This window comes from Temnothorax longispinosus, unplaced genomic scaffold (assembly GCF_030848805.1).
Source record: "Temnothorax longispinosus isolate EJ_2023e unplaced genomic scaffold, Tlon_JGU_v1 HiC_scaffold_39, whole genome shotgun sequence".
In the NCBI taxonomy this organism is placed as follows: Eukaryota; Metazoa; Arthropoda; class Insecta; order Hymenoptera; family Formicidae; genus Temnothorax; species Temnothorax longispinosus.
The window spans coordinates 20,616-43,171 of NW_027270220.1; the positions used below are offsets into that span (position 1 = coordinate 20,616).

Sequence of the window (22,556 nt, forward strand, 5' to 3'; positions counted from 1 at the left end):
TAAAAAATAAAATAAAGGGAAATGCTTACTTTATCTTTAAAAAATGTTTTTAATTAACTTCTATATAATAATAACTATTATTATCGAATAATAGTTATTACTTATTGCTTTAAATGTTATATACAATTTGAAGGCAATGATCAAATTGCATTTTTCATTCCAGATATTGCGCGCACTTTATTATGTTTTAGTGCTAGTAAAGGGCTATTGTAGAATTAAGTTTTGTTCAAATCCATTTCCGGTCCTCGCGCCCTCCCCTTGTCAGTAAGCTGGATGCAACCAATAATAACCCGTTTCGAGAATCTATATCTCAATAAGATAAAAATTATATAGAATATAGACTAATCCATTGTATATTGAAAAACTATTCACCTCATTGTAAATATCTTAATATCTAAAAATTCAAATATGATTTGCTCAGCAGGTCAATTAATAAAACTGACAGACACTTATAAAGGTGTATTTAATTCATTGTATTTATATAAACAATGATATTAATATATCATAAAACGCATATAGCAAACATGTGGGCCGATTTACCAAATTTCATTGAGATTGAGAATCGGAACAATCTCCGGATTAATATTGTAGCGATCAATTAGTCATGTAATTTCATCGAAACGTTCTAAGACTTTTTCCCGAGCGCCTTCTGCGTTAGCTCGGTTTTCTTCTGTTGTGCCATCTCCTTTTGTTTCTTCTCTTCCTCCCGTCGTTTCGCAGCCTCCTCTCGTTGTTGCTTAATTATAGCTAATCGCGCCAGATCTGCTCGAGCTTCATCTGTTTTACCGGCCGCATGTAATTTTTGATAATTTGCATAGGCTTTTTGTTTTTCCAGTTGTTCTCTGAATTTTAAAATTACATAAATTTTGTATCAATAATGAGGACGAGACAAGTGATACAAGATATGATATACACTGCATATGATATACATTACAAGATGGATATACACTGCCAACTCAAAAGAGACCACATAAAATTTAAATATGTTCCAATAAAACACTGCTCTGTCCAAGTCATGTCGTACTCAATTTTTTTTTCTTAATTTAAAAGTAAATATATGTATATTATACATATATTATATTTAGCACAATTATGGTTATAACATAGCATTGTTTAAATAAAAAAAAAAAGGATTACGGTCATAAAGCTTCTTTCATAAAACTGAGCTATGAATTATCTTAGAAGATAGATAGAAGAATTTTTCGTCTATGTAGAAAAAATTATAACCCCAGTAAGCAAGCATTAAAGTAACATTTAGAAATACTAATTTTACGTAAATTTTTTAACGTTTTTTAGTGATATTTAAAAGTATTTTTAATAATATATAGATATTTTTTAAATATTATTTCGTAATATAATTTGTTTTAATGTTACAATATTTTAAAAACATTACACGACATATATCTTTTAAATATGCTACTCTAACATTTATTTGAAGTCAATGCAACAGTTCAAAATTGTTTATAATTAGGCCAGTCATATTAGACATCGAACCTTTCAATTAATCTTCCCAGGTTGCAACCACCATGAATCGCTTTGATTTGAGGTGTTATAATTGGGATTTATTTTGCTTCGCGAAATTAACAGGGAATAAAAAGTTATTAACAATATTATAAATAAAAAACGCGATTTTTTCCATTTTTTCTCAAATATCTCGAAAACTAAGCAAGATAGAGTAACAAACTATACGTACCTTTTTTATAGAGCGTAAAATTATCTACAATAATAATCTGAACAACATTTATCGTCAAGTCAGTCGTTTAGCTTGCACATGGAAAATAATTATTTCAGTGTAAAACAAGCGTTAGCCGACCTGTGTGCAATATTGGATAACTTTGCGCGTCAATAAAAAAATCAGCGTTCGTCGTACGAGAAAAATACAAGGGTCCTTTTTTGTTGCAAATTTCGTCCACAACAAAATGCATATGATAAAATTTGTCTCAAATGAATTCTAAGGTCTGAAAACAGCGAAAAACAAAGATTATTCCAAAAAGTCAAAATTTTTTTGCTTACATAGCTACAAACTAAACAAAAAGGGTCTAAAAAATCGGTTGTACCATGAAAAGTATTCTTTGTAGTTCTCAGATAATGTGTGATTTTTTTGTGGATTTTTAATTCCATTTTAAGTGACGGAAAAAATCACCGGTGTAACATTAAAAAAACAATGAAATTGAGGGTTTTCGAGATCCAAGCTTCGGAGTTTGACGGCGCGTGCAAGCCACGGTCGTGAATACCACGACCGTGGTGCAAGCTAAACGACTGACTTGACGATAAATGAGAAAGACTCTATTTTTATATTCGACAACGTTTGGCTAATGTCGTGACAATTCGACCATAGTTTTGGTCAGATTAATGTCAAGACTTTTTCGGCCATGGGTTTTGGTCTTTTTAAGTTGAAGTAATGTTTGATACTTATGTATAAGCATCTCATTTAATTAAATTTAAATAATTAAATTTATTGCAAAAAATATTACCTCAGCCAGGGTTCGAACCTGGAACCTCGCTCATTCCGTGTAGGGCGTCGTACCAATTCGACCACCGAGGCATGTGGTAATATTCATCGCAATAACAGATCTTACTAAGATGGAAACATCGATTTTTAGGTCAACGTTGTATAATAACAGAAAATCATATGTATTTGTTTCGCCAATAATTAATAAACGAGAAAGACTCTATTTTTATATTCGACAACGTTTGGCTAATGCCGTGACAATTCGACCATAGTTTTTGTCAGATTAATTGACGATAAATGTAGTTCAGATCATTATTGCAGATAATTTTACGCTCTACAAAAAAGGTACGTATAGTTTGTTACCTATCTTGCTTAGTTTTCGAGATATTTGAGAAAAAATAAAAAAATCGCATTTTTTATTTATAATATTGTTAATAACTTTGTATTCCCCATTAATTTCGCGAAGCAAAATAAATCCCAATTATAACACCTCAAATCAAAGCGATTCATGGTGGTTGCAACCTGGGAAGATTAATTGGAAGGTTAACCCCTGAAATTAGTCTAATATGACTGGCCTAACTGGTATATTTTGTTTCTTGAAGATACATTATCACTCTTTCATTTAATCGTTTTTAATTATGCAGCAACTTAAGAAGAACATACCTATTATCATGCAAGCGGCAATAATTAGCGGCTGTATGTTCTTATAGCTAACCTAAGTTTGAAAACGTGTAAACAAACTTAACTTATTGCGTAATCTTTAACCTTTCGCTTCGCTAAGCAGAGGTTCGGCTGAACGCAGCCAATAAGTAGTACGACCACTACCAGAACAGTATTCATAGTCGAATCTTATATTTAAGATCGTAATTTTAAGTTTGTTTTCAGATGCTATGCGGAATCATTTCATTAGTTCTGAAGATAAACTTATACATATAATTATACACATATAATAATGCACTTGTAATAATGCACAAGTTTGATTTTATATTTCATATAGCAGACATTTTCAATTAATGGCGTTTTAACCAGCAGTGTATCTTCAAAATATATTATTAAAAAATTATGAAATAAGGGAAGTAAATGTGCGTAACATCAAAATTAATGATTTATTGGTTGTTGTAATTTACATCAATCCGTTATACGTACGTTTCGGCTCAACTTTGAGCCATCTTCAGCGGTATAAAATAAAATAAATTAAACGTTCTCCATACTACATTGGTGAGCTTACTGATTCGAAGTTTCAGAAACTATGTACGAAAAACAGACCAATTGATCCATATCTGTAAAAGTTGTTACATTAATGCTGCGATATTAATAACTAAAAGAAGAAAACCTTTAAAAAAACTCACCAATCAGTCTAAAAAACGTGGAATTCAATGCCATACACAAAATGAATATAAATTATGGTAGATAAAAATACTCTCTACGAAGAGACTTAAGGGGATCCTAAAGCGAAGGCCGAACTTCCTCGATGTCGATAATGTCAACATTTCTAATCCTGTTTTCTCTATATCTGTCCTTGTTTAACTATAGTAATCTGTCTTTGTTCGATCGCTGCGCCATTTCTCGCTACACGCAATACTGCTTATCCTATCAACCTGCATGTGCTTTTGCACAAAATAGTAGCAAAGGCTCAAACTTTTTCGCAGCATTAATGTAACAACTTTTACAGATATGGATCAATTGGTCTATTTTTCCAACATAATTTCTGAAACTTCGAATCAGTAAGCTCACCAATGTAGTATGGAGAACGTTTAATTTATTTTAATTTATACCGCTGAAGATGGCTCAAAGTTGAGCCAAAATTGATGTAAATCACAACAACCAATAAATCAGTAATTCTGATGTTACGCATGGAGATCTGCGTCTGACCCCTTATAGCCTTTACTTCAGTTATTTCAATTTCGAGGGTCCTTATACTATTTTATTTAAAAATTATGGATTACAATCAAAACAATTGCACACGTACCGTTCTCTTCGAGACAGTTCTGGTTTTGCAGTGTCTAATGACTGATTCAATTGAGACAATTTTTTAGTTTTTTTTTGTACCCTGTTTGGATTTTCTACTTGAATTAAATTTTCTACACCTTTTGCCTTTCCTCCCTGCAGAAGAACAGAGTAATAATTAATGAAAAATTAAAACATGTAACACTTTATTTATAAAATATGTAACTGTGCAGAAAAGATTTTTTTTAATCTCACGCACGCATACACATCGGCCTAGTTTACACCGATCACTTGATACGCGTATTAAATAGTAAATAACTAGTAAATAAGTCTGATTATTGGCTGATCAGTTCAAATATACTATTTGATACACGTATCAAGAGATCGGTGTAAACCAGGCCATACATACCTCTGTTTCCGATTCTGATTCCGACTCACTGTCGCTATCTGTAGCGCTATTCTTTGACCTATTAGCTCCACTCGTTTTAGGTTCCTCATCGTCCTCTTCCTCACTAGAACTCTCCTGCCCTTTGTTTTTCTAAAAAAATCAATTTTGAATTAACTCAGTTTTCAATAGAGATTACACATCTGCGTCTAAACCCGAAGACCAAGCGCAAAAAAATGATGGATATCACCGAATGCAAAGAAGCTCAAGGACATAATGTGTGTAATCGCCAGACCTAATAAGGATTCAATTATACATATATCAATCAACCAACTGTTAGTAAATATTACAATAACTATACCCACTAACAATAGAAGCTATCCTATATGTATATGCAGAGTGCTATTTTAAATGCTCCAAGCAAATATCTCGAAAAATATGGAAGATACGGAAAAACGTTTCAGACGTTTCAGACGGAAAAACGTTTCAAAGTTGTTTGGTTTGAAGGGAGACATATGATTTCGATGTGAGTTATGCCGTAAATGTCGTCGTTTTGAAGAAATTTTAAAGACAATTAATTTCTTAAATAAAACTTGATTTTTTCCTTGAAATAACGGTTATAGATCTCATCAAGACGTTTTCAAAATCTATATATATAAATAAAACAAAGTCAGGTTAGTTACACCATTTATAACTCAAGAACAGCTGGACAGATTTTATATTACAACCATATAAAATAGGGGTAGAATTTTCCGGCGAGTGCTATGAGTGTATAGTTTTTCGTTACCGATCTTCTGGAAACCGATTTTTCTAATTTTTTTAATTCTTACGCGAAATAATTGACCGAATCTCGGAGAGGGAAAGGGAGAGGGAGAGAGAGAGACTATTGAGTGAGATTATTTGCGTGTATTATTACACATGTCCTCCGGGGCAAAGCCCGGGTAACCAGCTAGTACTATAATAAAGCTCTTTTTCGTTAAGAATTTTCTGAGACATTTTAAATTGTCGTAATATTTTTAACATAAAATATAAAATATCTCGAAAAGTATTCACTTCTTGATGACTTTACCATGATACTTTTATACATTAAATAATAAAAAAAATCAATTGTAAAAAAAAACAAAAAATTTTTAACAAATTTGATTGATTTTGTAGACGCATTCAATTTTGCAAAATTGCAAATGTAAAAATTATTAACAAAAGTAATATATTTTTTTACCAAACTGACTTTAATATCGAAGATTCTTACATTAACTTACGTTTCGACACTGGTTTTGTGTCCTTATCAAGAGATTTCTATCTCATCATGTTCACGAATTATTTTAGCCACACGTAAGGTTCTTGCAGTTCTAGTAACTTTGTCAAAAATTCTTTTTTAAAAAGAGTCGCAATCCAGAGAGCCGTAATCATAATGCGAACGGAACAAACAGGTGACACGTCGTTCCGAATCGAAAGACAGCGATCGACTGAAAAAATTATTATTAAAAATTATTAGACGTTTATTTCATCGACTACATATTGTCAAATAATCATCGTGACGATTCGACCATTGGTTTTGGTCCGATTGATCGTCAAGACGTTAATAATCTTTGATACTTATATATATAAGCATCTCATTTTCAAACAATTTAAGGGGACTAGGCAGTCAGAAAATCGATTTTTTTTTATTGCATGTTTCGAAAGTACTATCCTTCCAGAGTAAAATGCCGTTTGGTTCATGTTAAAATTCGCAAAATTAAGGATTTGACAGCCAAAAAGGTCGAGCGCTCCATAGGCAGCGTGCGCGGCGAACGAAACTTTAAAGGGACTAGGCAGTCAGAAAATCGATTTTTTTTATTGCATTTTTCGAAAGTACTATCCTTCCCGAGTAAAATGCCGTTTGGTTCATGTTAAAATTCGCAAAATTAAGGATTTGACAGCCAAAAAGGTCGAGCGCTAGCGTGCGCGGCGAACGAAACTTTAAACGCGTTTTTCTCGAAATCTTTTTTTCTCTTCGTTTTGCAGTAATTGCAAAAAGACGGAGGTTCAAATCGATTTAAAAAAAATTGAGCATATGTAAAACATGTCTAGTTAAGGCCTGAACCTACGCATAAGTCTGTGAAAACTTCTGTTTTGACAAAAAAAAATAAATAAAATAAAATAGCTCCTTTTTTTCAATGAAAAATCACGTTTTTTTACATTTGCAGCTGCCATTTCTTTAATTTTGATTTTTTTCTTTTTTAAATAGGTTCAGTGCAGAATGGGGTCCTATAAAGTGCCAAATTTTCCAAAAAAAAATGTACAATTCAATTTTTTATGGCCAGGATCACTGCAAAACCACAACGGCACCAGAAAAACCGCCTATGTATCAGAAGACTGTAGCGCCGTCATATACATATATATTATTTAAAAAATTTTTTTTCTTTACTGTTTTTGGTACTAGTAAACATTACCTAAAAGTACTAGTCACAATTTGTATTCATTTTCTTGTAATTAATTCCCACAAAAGGTTAAATTTTTACCAAATCTGACTGCCTAGTCCCCTTAAATTAAATTAAATTATTAAATTTATTTTATAATCAATATTATTTCGATGAAATGAACGTCTAATGTTTATTATACGTTGGCGAATTACGAATATACTTTCGGTGTAAAAATTATTATTATATATTATTCGCTTTCTTTCATTATTCTATGTATAAAAATATCAAGATAAAGTCATCGAAAAGTGAATATTTTACGAGATATTTTATATTTTATATTAAAAATATCATGACAAAATTTAAAATATTTTAGGAAATTCTTAACAAAAGAGAACTTTATTATAGTGTTTTGAAAACTCGAAGAGATCTACAACTTTTATCTCAAAGAAAAAACCAAATTCCATTTAAGAAATTAGTCGCCTTTAAAATTTCTTTAAAACGATGACATTTACAACATGAGTCACATCGAAATCATATGTCCCTCTTCAAACCAAACAACTTTTGTCTGAAACGTTTTTCCGTATCTTTCATATTTTTCGAGATATTTGGCTGGGGCAAATAAAACGGCACACTGTATACAGGATGTTCGGAAATTCAACCGACAAACTTTCCGAGATTATTGGGGTACCATAAGGATCATTTTTTGCAAATGGATCCGGGGTCGCAAACGCATTGTTACATCGCTATAACATCAGGAATGTCAGCGGCAAAAGGTTCTGAGCAAGATGAAATCAAGAACGATCTCAACGTGTTCGCCAGAATTCGCCGGTCCATGGTTCGACGCTATTATGTCCAAAGATCATGGGAGCATGGGGGACGACACTTCGAGCAGCTGCTCTAAAAACTGATTTATGCAGGCCACAACCGCTTATTTAAGCCGTATAAGTTTTAAAAAATTGACCAATCACAGTCGATTATTTTTCTCACATTCGACTGTGATTGGTCAATTTCTTAGGGCTTAACCAGTTCACTGGTAACTCATATATGGGCGAAAGAAATCCGTGCCACAATTGGTAATGACTCATATATGAGCACCATAAACAGCTCTGCCAATTTTCAACGAATTTGCACTAAACTTGATACACTCATGTTTTTTGGGTCGATGACTAAATCTGGAGTCAAATTTAAAAAATTTATAATGGCGGATCCCCAATATAGCGGCGCTTTTAACTCAATTTTATCAGTTTTTGAAGAATATTAACAATAAATAATAATATTTATTTAACTTCGGCTGCTGCCAAGTTACTCGGCTGGACTTGGTTTACAATAGGTTCCTTAACACATTCATCCATCCGCACATCGCCAGTCAACCACACCAGAACTAACGAAATTTTGACAGGAACTTCCTCACGCTAAAACTCGTCATTATTTATCACTACTACTTTCACCTATCTTTTCTCATCTTCTATCTTTTCCCTATTTCTCTATATAATTTCCTTAAAGCTCCTGGTCCCTGAGCCGAGAACTCCGTGTTGACGGTGGCGATGTACCGTCGCGGTGGAAATAAGAACTCTCTCCAATGGAGAATTCTGCTCTGTGACATGTTGACAACCTTATTTTGTCGTCCGTTTAATTTCTTTATTATTCGCTCTGTACTTGTGCTATAACGTTTAACGTATTCGTGAAACTCGTAAAATTGACCAAGAGGTACGATCTATAGTAATTTTTTATTGAAATGTCTTTTTATTTCAGAATAAAACGGACGACAAAATAGGGTGTTATTTCTCGCCTCGATAGCAAGAATTCAATATGGCTGCAATGACTACCCAGGAGCCTTAATATTCTTTCTTTGGTTGTATCTAATTTATCGTTCCATAGTCTATCTATTCTTTTCCTGTTATCCCTCCCTAGTTCTATGTATGTATGTATCGTTTATTGACTCCCCTCAGGGTTGCAAGGCGTTTTGAAGAGACATTCCCAACCATTTACAAACATACAAAAATATAACCCTACTCCCGGCCTGGCCGTAAGCGACCCTCTACAAACTAATTCACCTTCCTCCCTTCCACGCACAATACCCCTAGTTCCCTTACTCCCTCGCTTTCCTCCCTACTTTAAACGGTTCTTTCCTCGTGCGGCAGGCTCTCTGAACTCCCGCTGGACTCTGTTCCTCCTCCGCCACCTCCCAAAATTGTCTCCTTCACTTCCTGTCCAGCTCCCCAGCTCCAGTTCGCCACCTGTCATCTCTCTGCCCTGCTCCACTTTTGCACCTAAAGATTCATCAATCCTTTCCTTTCAGCCCTCTGCCCTAACCTCCTCCTCCCTTCCCTGACCACCTTCTCCTTAATCCCTCTACAATTACCATTTTCGCCTCCATCTCCGCCCATAAATACCTTTGAAACCCCTCTTTCTAATTTCTCGCACCACCTTTCTCTCCTCCCTCCCCTGTACCCTCTTATTCGACCCAAACAAGCAGCTTTCTCCGCTATTACCCCTTTCCTCTTTATCCGTCGCCTCGACGTCCCGCCGCAGTGCCACCCCCTACAGCATCTGACACCCGGCGCCGTCTCGGTCCTCCGCCGCTCCCCCCAATACTGTACGCCACCACCCCATGTCTACACGCCTCCATTGCTTGGCTTCCCTTTATAAATTTTTCTTTTCCATTAGCTTATTTTCTTCCTCGCTCCATACATACTTCCTACCTTGTACCTCTAGCTTCCTATAACCTATTTTCACCCATTTTCCTTCTGTTTTCTCTTTCCATGCCCGTTCTTTTATCCGTCTTTGCACTTCTCTGTCCTCAAAGGACAGGTCGTGATTAAGGGCTTACACCTGAGTAAAGTGACCATATTTTGGGAATTTTTTTCTGGGGAAATAATTGCTTTATTTAAAAACTTTTTTTTCTGTTAAAAAGAGCATGTATTCTAGTACGTTTGTGAATTTTTTAATTAAAATTTATTAACAATAAATATTGTTTATTGGCATCAACGTAAGCCCCGTTTTTTTGCGGTGTTCACCATTTTGGGTTGTCACGTCATCTGGTACAAAAATATGCATTAAATTCCTAATTAGTTATATACAAGACAGTTAGCTACGAACCAAAAAAAATTAAAAAAAAAAATTCGAAAAATGGCGGTTGTTTGAAATTTGAAGTCGATTTTTTACCTATTTTTTCAAGTTACCAATGCATTTTTTAAACATTTGTAACAAAAAATTTATAAAAGTTTGATCGTAGCTAATTAGACAAAGCATCCAAGAATATCGTGTCCAAATTTCAAAAAGATCTATCGATCCGTTCTTGAGATATCGTGAACACCGTTTTTAAAAACCATGTTTCGAGAAAAACGCGTTTAAAGTTTGAGAAGAGATTTGGATATCATTAATTGTTTATAATGCTATAACTTGAAAACAACTCGTCTTACGAAAAAAATGCAAAAGACAAAAGTTTTATTTTGACACGAAAATATTAGTAATAATTAAAAAAATTTTTTTTGTTAATTAACAATGAAATTGTTTAAAAAAAATTTTTTTTTATAATTTTATTTTTAGTCGGCGATTCCGGGGCCATATAAAAGTCCTTCGATGACGACTTGAGGATAGGCTTCTCGAAGGACACGAAGTCCTGAGAGGAGAGAGCTATCTCGCGATACCGGCGAAAAAGGCGCGATACCGCTACGCTCCGCTCCGCCCCGCTTCAGTAAAACTTCCGTAACTTCTACAATTCTTCGAATTTCTTAATAATATTTTAACACAATATTTTTGAAACTATATATTTTCAAGAAATGCAATAAAAAGAAAATCAATTTTTTCAAAATTCTACTCAGGTGTAAGCCCTTAATGAAAATTCTCTTACTTCCCAGCTTCTTCTTCTCCTTCATGATATTCTCCTTCGATTCTCAGCAGTCCATTTCAACTATTACTATCTTCCTTCTCTGTCTGTTGACCGCATCTTCTTTACTCCCGCTTTTGCACCAAACTCCCTCTCAAGAAACGTCTCCGCTGTGTCCATTAAGCTCTTGTTTTCCTCTTTATGTAATCCTCTGATCACTAGATTATTTTTTCTTTCCCTTCCTTTCCTTCATATTTCTTTCTCTCTTCCTGACCATTTCCGACACCTTTCCCACAATCTCCTCCATTTTGCCGCGCCGGTCGCCTCTTCCGTTATATTTTCACTCCTTTGTTCAATCTTCGATAGTCTCCCTTCTAGCTTATCCATCCTTTCCTTCATCCTTTTTTCTTTCTTTCTCCATTCCTCTTCTAAGACGCTCTCCTCTCTCTCATCTCGTCCCTCAGGTCCTCATCACATCTCTAATTTCTCTCAAAAAGGACAGATCCGTCCTCTTCTTTCTTCTCTAATGCAAACTGCGTCTCATTTTCTTCTTTCTTTTTTATTGTTGCTCCTTCTCCATCTTTCAATTTTCCTATATCTGGAGGCGTTCTATCTACTTTATTACTCCTCTTAAAGATCTCGGCGATCATCTGTTCCTTCTCCTCTCTCTTCCTCTTAATCTTAGCTAAGTCACCGTCCATACTTTTATCGCCCCTACTATATTCTAAAATATTAGTTGAAGATGATCTCTTTTCCTTTTAAGGGCCGGTTGTTCCAACCTATTGGTAAGCTACCTGATAGTTAAATCATATGTCTATCTTTGTCCAATGTAAAAAATAAACAAAGACGTACATATGATTTAACTATTAGGTAGTTTACCAACAGGCTGGAACAACCAGCCCTTAATCTTCCTAGAGGGCCTACCTTTTCCTTTCTTTACTGCTATCAGTGTGGCGTAATAGTTATTTGTGTAACAAGTGCGGAAAGTTGAGACCTATTTTATATTACAAAGTGCGTGGAAAGTGGCCTATTGCGTGCGCGTCATCTGTGCGACGGATAGCCGATTCCGCACGGTAGGAGTGGGGAATTTCTCGCGTGGGAAATTGGCTATTTGTCGCACAGATGGCGCGCGCGGAATGGGCCACTTTTCACGCACATGTTATATAAATTTCTTTTTCCCTCTCATGACTGGTAGATCCGAGCTTTTATCCCTATCCTTCTCCAACTCTTTCTCTCTCTCATCCTTCTCACTCTTCTTTCTACCCTCGGTCTGTTCGGACATACTAATACCTATTACTTATCTCTGGCTGTCGGCTGATGTCACTGCCTACTCTATACTCAACGAGCCAGAATTTCTGACTTTATGAACGTTCGCCAGCGCCGTGGTAGGCCTTCGCCTCCGCTCACCTTACCTCCTTTTAAAACACCTTTTACCTCTCATTTATGTAAACCTAATGTTTCCAGTCTTGCTTTTTACCCTAGCTTTATCCTAAGTGGTTCTTTCTACCTTTTTATCGCTCTAACATCTACCGCGCTTTCTAACTCGCTCTGAACTCTCTCCTTCCCTCCTCGCAGCTCGCACACGCATACACCTCTCACTCGCTACGCTAACCAAGTCCTTTAAAGAATATTAATTTTCAACGTTTTTCAACAGAAATTTTATTGTAAATTATGTATCAAACAATATCTAAAAATATTTAGAACTAACTTTAGAAAAAATTTGACCCTGGATCCGTAATGAACAATTCAAAAGACATTATACCAGTGCATAGAGAAGACCGGGGCAAAATCGTCACTATTTTTTCGGTGCCGATTTTTAACAAAACAAATAATTTTAAAAATGTGGTATACCGTTGTAAAGAGTGAACCCTTAATGAAAATTCATAATTCCGATCATGAAAAATGATAGGATACATTCTATTAATTATTAAAAAAAAAAATAAAGACATTAATTAAAAACACGATGGCAGAAAATAATTACAAGAAAAGCGCAGACACTTATGTGCCCTACGCTCGCACGTTTCTCGTCAGCTCTGTTCTGTCATCTCTGAGCACACGCAGCACATATTATCCAAGTCCTCGCCGGAATCCGACCACTGCTGCTTCTTTGACTTTAATTTTCGCCAGAAGCCTCCATGATATGGCTTGGTGACAACTTCGCCCCGGACACAAGTTTCAAGTTTGGTCGCTCATAAAATATTAGAAATCAATGAAAATAAAAAAACTTCACTGGATTCGTGTTCAGCATGCATTACTCTTTAAAATCACTTGCTTTGAGATTCAGAGACACAATAATATTTAAAATATTACAAATTTTCAACGCGCAAAAAATTTTACTTTCAACCTCCAAAAACACGTTTGCCTCGATAAAAATCACAACTTGACACATAACCTTAGTAAACTCTGTTGGTCACGTGGGCACCATAAGCCGCGTTTACAGTATTAATGGTGAGTTCACACAACATACAGATTTCGAGATAATTGCAATGACGACTCCGCCCCGGTGACACAGTATAAGTAAGAACAGTAGGTTCACTCCTCTAAGAAGTTGGTAAATGAATATGGCGATTCGCGCAATCAATAACATGGCGGCTGTCATCTGACAGTTCATTTGGTTAGATACATCGGCGCGTCAGTTGTATTGTATTTGTATTTATTTAAAAAAAATTTTAAATAAAAATTATAACGAGTAATAAAAGAGGTTATCTATGTGTATTTTAATACATAAATACATTAACACATTAATACATAAATAAATATGCTATTTGTATATTATGTAATAAGATATATAGGTACTCAATAAATACAATAAAAAAAATTACATAAAAAAATACATAAAAAATACATAAAATATATTAATACATTAATATAATTAAGACTTGAATGCATTAAATATATTAATGTATTAATATATTTATGTATTAATTTTTTCAAATGTATTTATTTATTATGTATCTTATTACATAATATACGAATAGCATATTTATTTATGTATTAATATGTTAATGTATTTATGTATTTATGTGTATTTAACGTATTTACGTATTCATGTATTTGTTATAATGAATACGTACCTTTCTGAATCTTTCGGAAATCAGAATAGTTTGCTTTGATCCCACAATCTTTAAACATATCGATAACCACTTTTATTACTCATGGTATTATAATTTTATTTAAAAAAATTTTTTTAATAAATACAAATACAATACGCGCCGATACATTGCATATATAAATACAGTAATAAAAATATGCTATTTGAATATTATGTAATAAAATAATAAATAAATAAATACATAAAAAAATTAATACATAAATAAAATGAATAAAATATACATGAATAAAATGTGTCGTGACATTATTTTTGTTTCGAATATTTAATTAATATGTATGATATATTTCTTATATTTTTCATTTCTTACATAATTATCACAAGCGGTTTCTATTATTCAAATAAAGCGCGCATGTATTTTTTACTTATGTGCGTGTGTTGTGACATTTTTGCTTCGAATATTTAATTAATATATTTCTTATATTTTTTTTTACTTCTTATATAAAATTATCAAGCGATTTCTATAGTAAGCGGTTCAAATAAAACACGATCAAGCAATCAACATCATGGCGGACGTTTGCCACGAAGAACAATAGATCCGACACGGAGTGAACCTACTGTTCTTACTTATACTGTGCCGGTGACGACTTCGCCCCGGTCTCCCCTACTACAAATGAAATAACAAAGGACAATGTTAAAAAAAGCCGATTTTTTGCCACTCGGGGCAATGGATAAAATCTATTTCATACGTTTTCCACACATAGATACAAATCAAAAATGCACCTAAGACCGCCCAGAACCCCGAGGAAAACTTTTGGTAAGTTGTTTGACTTGCTAAATAAGGTGTTGAAATGGGACTACAGTTTTTAACGTTGATCGAAAAGCACTGAATTGAGATTTTTTCCGAGTGTGTGCACGCGCGCGAGCCTCCTACAGACTTTTTTTCTACAATATTTCTGCGAATACGTAATATTCATCCAATAGTGTACGTCATAGTCACCATTATCACTATGTCAATAATGTCGAAAGATCACGTCAAAGATCGTTAATGTCACATAAGAAGTAGAATTCCTTCAGTTTTTGACCATTTCATCACAATCACACCACCTTTACGGGGAACATTATAAGCTCATTAGCTCAAAACTGACCATAAACACCTTCCATTCATCATCACAGATTATTCAAAGTCGTGAGAACTCGGGAAGATTCTCAATTCAGTGCCTTTCGATCAACGTTAAGAACTGAAAAGTGGTCCCATTTCAACACCTTATTTAGCAAGTCAAACAGCTTACCCCCAAAAGTTTTCCCCAGAGTTCCGGGCGGCCTTAGGTGTATGTTTGGTTTGTATTTATGTGTGGAAAACGTATGGAATAGATTTTACCCATTTCCCCGAGCGGCAAAAAATCGGCTTTTTAACATTTTCCTTTGAATGTCTTGAACCAATCCGTTATCCGATCAGAAAAAATATACCGAGTGATACATTTCCATAATGGAATATCAAAATTAGCCATTAGAAGCCGCCATATTGGATCAGGAATTCGATTCTGTAACTCGTTATGCATCGTTATGTGCTCATAACGACAGTTGCGCACAAGGTTGCGCAGGTATACTATATGATAAAAAAGTTTCGCAACTGTCGTTATGAGCACATAACGATGCATAACGAGTTACAGAATCGCACAACAGATCCATATGCAAAAAATTATTTACAGCACAAAAAATATCTAATATTACTTATAGTTTTCTGTTTAAAAAATCCAAAAAATCATTTTTCGCCCGGTTACACTAGAATCCCCTCTCAAGTTTTTCTATGTGCTCGGGACTTAGAAAAAAACATGGTTTAATTTTAGTATATTGCCCAAGTCCGATTTTGATGAAATACAAATACAGGTATGTACAGTTGGCGTCAATAATGCCTTCCACCTGAGTTCTGGGATTTCTATGGATCCGTTCCGAGTTACGCATGAAGCGCGTAGACAACATAAAAAGTCGTTCCGATTTAATCAATGACCCAGTTTATATCAATCACTTGATATACGTATTAAATAGTAAAATAACTAATAAATTAGTTTAATTGTTGGCTGACCAGCTCAAATATACTATTTGATACGCGTAACAAAAGATCGATGTAAACTAGACCAATGCGTTCATTGAAAGCGCTTTTGTAGCGCAGAGAATTCCCTAGATTGTACTAACCGTATTGAATTCTTAGCACTCCTCCCAGCACATTGACTGCTTCTATCTTGACTTGAGGCAGTTGATGCGTCTGATGCGTTTATGTGGTCTATGCGCTTCTTGCGTAATTCAGAACGAACAACGGACCGTATTGCCAATGTATGGCAAACTAATTAAAATTATTTATAATTATCTTTTCCAATCGTATAAAAATTTGGAGAATTTGGAAAGAGCTTTTTGGAAAACCATACAATAATTGAAAATTAATTAAAATCAATTAAACATATAGTTGGCAAACATATATTGTCTAAAATTTTTTTCCTATCCAATCACTCCTGAATTATTTGGATAAAGTGTCAAAATATATTTTTCCTAACGCGAGCGTGAAATGGGCCGCTTTTCGCGCTTGTTTTGAGTGAGCAAAACGATCCATTTCGCAATGATGGCGTAGGCGTTGAAACATGGAGCCATTTCTCAACTAGTGGAGAAATGAAATTGTAAAACAAGCGCGAAAAGCGGCCTGTTTCACGCTCTTGTTAGGAAAAATAGTATGAACAACTCGTGGGAAGAATGGTCGAGCCCAAATGAGTGTGATGTTCGCATCCAAGAAGGATATATGTTTCTGGTAATACTATTTAAAATATATATATATAACATTCATTGGGAATTCCCTTTTAACACCAATACAGACAAATTCCCTTTAAAAGCTAAAGAAACGTATAGAATAGTTCATTAGAAATTTCTATTAAAAACCACAAGACGTCAGTTCCTTTTAAAACCTATAAAAATGTACAGAACAGTCTATTAGGAAATCCCTGTAAAACTCCCTAAACAATTGTTCCCGTTAAAACATTCAGAAATATATAGACCATGTTATTGCGAATTCCCAATAAATTCTATTGGACACCTATTAATACTTATAAAAATATTACCTATTGATACCTGTAAGTAGTACCTATTTTAATACCTATAGAAATCTATAGAACACCTTATTTAAATTCCTGATAAATATTGATAGATACATGTTCGTGTTAATGCCAATCAAAATATATTAAACATTTATTTGAGAATTTCCATTTAATTCCAATAGGGACAAGTTCCCATTAAAACCTTAAGAAACATATAGTCTATTGGCAATACTTTTAAATTTTTACTAAAAGTCATAAAAACCAATAGAAAACAAATGCAATTCAAAATGATACAAATTATTAAAATCTAGTCAGAAATTTCTTCTTATAACTTATTAATACCAGATTATTCTGACTGTTTGATTGATTCTGTTTATATCTAATAGTTTCTTTTTTTATTATTCTGACTAGGCCAACGGAATGTCATAAACCCTTTAGAATTTTATTGAAATTAATATATTAATTGGATTTAATAGTTTTTTCAGTAGGGATAACGCCTTATTTTGATTTTTGAACGCTTATAGCGCTCAAGGAGATCCTATTGCGAAGACCAAACTTCCTTCATGTCGATGATGTTTCTAATCCTGTTTTCTCTATATCTGTCCTTGTCTAACTATAGGTATCTGTCCTTGTCCGATTGCTGCGCCATCTCTCGCTACACGCAATACTGCTTATCCTATCAACCTGAATGTGCTTTTGCACATATAAAAGTTAAATACATACAACTTTTTTTCTAGGCTTTCAATCTTAGTTTTAATTGCGCGATATTGTTCTTACTACATGTTTTCCCTAGAGGGCACGTATCTCATTTGATATATATAAACTACAGTATTTTTGTATTAAGCAAATATTGTCGTCAGTGACAGCTCTGTGCTCAAATTTATAATTTTTTTTTTTTTATGTAAAATTGACCGGAGCACTCTACATTTTTGTGCATACTTTAATTCTATAAAAGAATTTTGCAATTCCGTAAAACCAATTAAAAGTTTAATGTATTTAACAAAATATCGATAACGACTGTCACTATAGGATCCCCTTAAACGGTCGATTATTGTGAATCTTGCCGATTATAATTTTCAATCAGCATCATATAAACTATTAGACCGGGAGCCCGTAACACTAAATTTGTGTCAAATCTTATTCATCGGGAAACCCTATATATTCGATAGAGTACATCCTTCTAATATTGAAAAGTCATTTCTTACACCTGGAGGGTGGGACACTCCTGTGGGGGAATGAAAAAAAAAGCAGAGGGTATGTCAAATTTTATTCACCTTGAAACTTATTTGCTAGTTAGTTTTTAATAAATAATTTATAAAAAAACGTTTCTTACACCTGGCAAGCGGGACAAAATTGTTCTTACAGGTTGTAAACAATGTAATATTTCACGAGGGTGATGTCAAATATTATTCACTTTAAAATTTATATGAGAGGTAAGTTTGAACTATAAATAATACAAAAAAAAATTCTTACGGCTTGAACGCGGACCAAACGAGTTCTTACACTGCTTTGAAACTAAAAATTAAGAGCGCCCACGACGCTCTTTTGCTGCAGTGCGCACACGGTAATTTTCCTTTAATGTAGTATGTTAGTATATAAATCGGTCAGTGCTACCTCCTAGCAAAGCAGAATTAAAACAACATTCTGAGATCCATCTATATCGCAAACATTTGGCGAAACGCGCACAGACAACAGATAAATCATCTCATGATGGAAGACTTTGGTTGGAAATTAGAGGAGGACACATGCTCCTTCAAATGGTTTGAAAGCGATCAAATGCCAATAAGTATCGACGACATCGTCGTGGAGAATCCGAATGAAGAAAATGAAGGTATTGTATTGTTATTTAAAATTGATTCCTCTACAATTCTTAGCAAATATTCATGAATTATGTAATTTCAGATCAATCAGAAGAAATGGATGACGATGAAATTGATCATTCTATGTACGACTTAGAATTAAATTATTCAGGTATAAATTTGAACTCCTCCTCTGAGGATTCAGACAGTGACGATGAGATTCAGAATATTTGATTTTGTACATTATACGTATTACTTTAATAAAAAGAATGAATAATATACAATGAAAAATTATTCCACATTTTATTGTCCATCTATTTTGCATGTTCGTAAGTGACAAACCCGATTTATATACTAACATACTACATTAAAGGAAAATTACCGTGTGCGCACTGCAGCAAAAGAGCGTCGTGGGCGCTCTTAATTTTTAGTTTCAAACCAGTGTAAGGACTCGTTTGGTCCGCGTTCAAGCCGTAAGAATTTTTTTTCGTATTATTTATAGTTCAAACTTACCTCTCATATAAATTTCAAAGTGAATAATATTTGACATCACCCTCGTGAAATATTACATTGTTTACAACCTGTAAGAACAATTTTGTCCCGCTTGCCAGGTGTAAGAAACGTTTTTTCATAAATTATCTATTAAAAACTAACTAGCAAACAAGTTTCAAGGTGAATAAGATTTGACAAGGACACGTTCAAAAATTACATGTTTGTTATAATTTTCTGCATCTATGTACCGCTGACCGACCTCGCCAATATCATGTACCTTTCTTACTCGATTAAAACAACTAATTCTATTAATATGGCTGTGAATAAGATTTGACAGAAATTTTGTCGCGGGCTCCCGGTCTATATCTATTTCCAAAGTTTCAGTCAATTTCACCGAAACCCAATTTCCATAAAAATATGCCGGGGTCCTTTAATTTTCTCGGAAACTAGATATTTCCGCAACTCCGCACTTCTGGTTCTGATTACATTTAGTAAGTACTACGTACTTGTAAAATTTCATCATAATTAGACCCGGGTGATATACTAAAGTCTTAAAAGTGCTTTAAGGGTGCTGTACACGGAGCTACTTTTGACACTTGTCGCTGGCTTCTTTTATCGCTAGTTTCTCGCTCTTCCAGAACGAAATTCTAGCTGACAAAGTCGTAAACGTTAAAGTATTTACATATTGCTGGTAAATTTGTATGACGTGTTCAACTTTAACGTTCTCGTCAAGCGAATAGCTGGGTGACTTTGGTAGCAGCGTTCGTGAGAAGAGAAGCTCCGTGTCAAGACGGTAGTGAATGAATCAGCGGGCGACTGGCAAATAATTCGCCATTCTGCACATGCGCAAGATGGTCAACTAACAAAATTCTCTCCAAAATACTGGCGACTTCATACTATTTACCAGCAATATGTAAATACTTTTAACGCTAACAACTTTGTCAGCTATAAATTCGCTCTGGGAGAGCAAGAAACAGGCGATAAAAAGAAGCCAGCGTCAAAAGTAGCACCGTGTAGAGCACTCTTTACCGAAAATCAGCCATCAATGTCTGCTGAATCCAGAGATATAAATATGAATAAAGTTTTAAAATCATATACGAAAAACATGAAGCTAAGAAAAGATCATTGATAATCTCATAGAGAACAGTCAAGTGGCACAAAAAGGACCCAAGAATTAATTGAGCAAATATAACATCCAAAATATAGTTTAGTCTCTCCTTAAAACAAAACTTCATTTAGTACTCTTTGCAGTTCTATTTGCTGTATTAAATATCCTGCATCATAGTTATAAATAAATAAACATCAAGTTTAATTTAAAAATAGAACATATGCATGAAAGATAACATACATATTGTACACTGTACATAATATGATAACTAAATCAAAATGGATAAATGGGTATTTATCCATTTTTTCATGTCCTTACAAGTATACTATTTCTTTTGTTTTATATAAGAAAGCAGACAACAATGTCATGACATTATTTTCATAACTTCTTATTGCATTCATCAGATACCTGGTTTTTTCCATTTTTACAAATTGGAGAAGCTAAATTTTAAGCGCCAAAAGTTTACATAGCCAGATGTCTCAATTAAACAGCCCGTATATCTATGTCGGTTAACCTAAAAAAAAATACTAACTCTCCACTGTTGCTTCTTCTCTTCCTGGCGCCGCTGCTCCTCCAACTCCTCTGGATTTGTGAAGTGTCGGTTCCTGCCTTTGTGATTCACGAATTTTCCTGTACGAAAAACGGGTCAATAATAAAGCGTAACAGAAGTTGCCCTTTCGTCGAGAGAACGTGGTACGAGATAAAGACAGAGAAGAAGAGACAAGCGCTTGTGAAAGAATAGACTTACCTCGTGGCATCGTGGTTCGAAATTATACGTGTGAGGTGTGAGTCGCAATTGATGATCAAATATCGAAATATCGTGAAAGACACGAATACCACCATGAACTGTCTTACCGAAGGCTGCGCCAGAATCGGCCAGAGATCCGCGAAGCGCGCTACGTGTGTTCCGACGTTCCGTGCATTCCGTGCTTTCTTTATGCCCGATCTACAATAGCTGTAGTAAGCTGTAGTAAAGCCTCAAGATGTTAAGAAATTGACCAATCACAGTCTATTAAGGTTTGTTCGCGTCGCATACTCCAATATACACCAGAGACACTTGGATCACGGGTAAAGGGTGGCGATTGGAGCAGCTCTGGTAACAGCCGGTCAACTTCGACTTTATTAATTTTCATATTTTTTTATCGTTTGTTGGTCGTTTGTTGGTGATTGTTGGCCTAATTACAACGTTTGTTGGTTCTTAATTTTTTTTTAAATTTAAAAAGAAAAATTACCATTAAGTTAGCCGGAAAAATTTTATTTTTAATTTCAAAAAAGCCTAATCGATGCGTAATCGTTTGCTGATGATTGTTGGTCTAATTTTAGCGTTTGTTGGTTTATTATTAGTCTTAAAAACGAAAAAAAACAAAAAAATTATCTCACATATTAAAGTAATCGAAGATTGGTTTATTTGCCTACGACTTAAGCTTTATTTCTATCAATTTAAGGCTAACATCTATAAAACTGCCATATGAATACGGGCCTTAACATCGGCAGAAAATCGCGAAAAGATAAAAAAACATGGTGGTTCGTGGGAAGCACACACACACACACACAACGGCGGGGTGCGAGGGGGGGGCTTTCGGCCCCCCCTCCCTCGCACCCACCCCGCCGGTAGGCTGCGTGGACCTCGCTTTATAACATAAAGTACATGCTAAGTTGTAAAACGAAATTATAAAGCACATGCATGGAGGGGTGCAAGGGGGCTTACATGCGTGAGCGCACGTGAACAGAAAGGCTTTTCTCCCCTACACCCTCCGCCATGCATGTACTTTATAATTTCGTTTTACAACTTAGCATGTACTTTATGTTGTAAAGCGAGGTCCACGCAGCCTACCTGCGGGGTGGGTGCGGGGGAGGGGAGGGCCGAAGGCCCCCCCTCGCACTCCCCCGTTGTGTGTGTGTGTGTATGTGTGCTTCCCACGAACCACCATGTTTCTTTATCTTTTCGCGATTTTCTGCCAATGTTAAGGCCCGTATTCATATGGCAGTTTTATAGATGTTAGCCTTAAA

The 22,556-nt window shown here is 34.7% G+C and overlaps 1 protein-coding gene across 1 annotated transcript; it reads right to left on the reverse strand.

The window, feature by feature from the left end:
• Positions 1-444: 444 nt before the first annotated feature.
• Positions 445-21,475, reverse strand: LOC139824471 (uncharacterized). Its single transcript, XM_071796998.1, has 5 exons — positions 21,295-21,475; positions 21,079-21,176; positions 4,809-4,937; positions 4,422-4,555; positions 445-842 (listed from the first exon to the last, which is right to left on the reverse strand). Exons 1-5 carry the CDS (start codon positions 21,302-21,304, stop codon positions 626-628), a joined length of 588 nt encoding a protein of 195 aa, XP_071653099.1. The 5' UTR covers positions 21,305-21,475; the 3' UTR covers positions 445-625.
• Between the last annotated feature and the right edge of the window lie 1,081 nt (positions 21,476-22,556).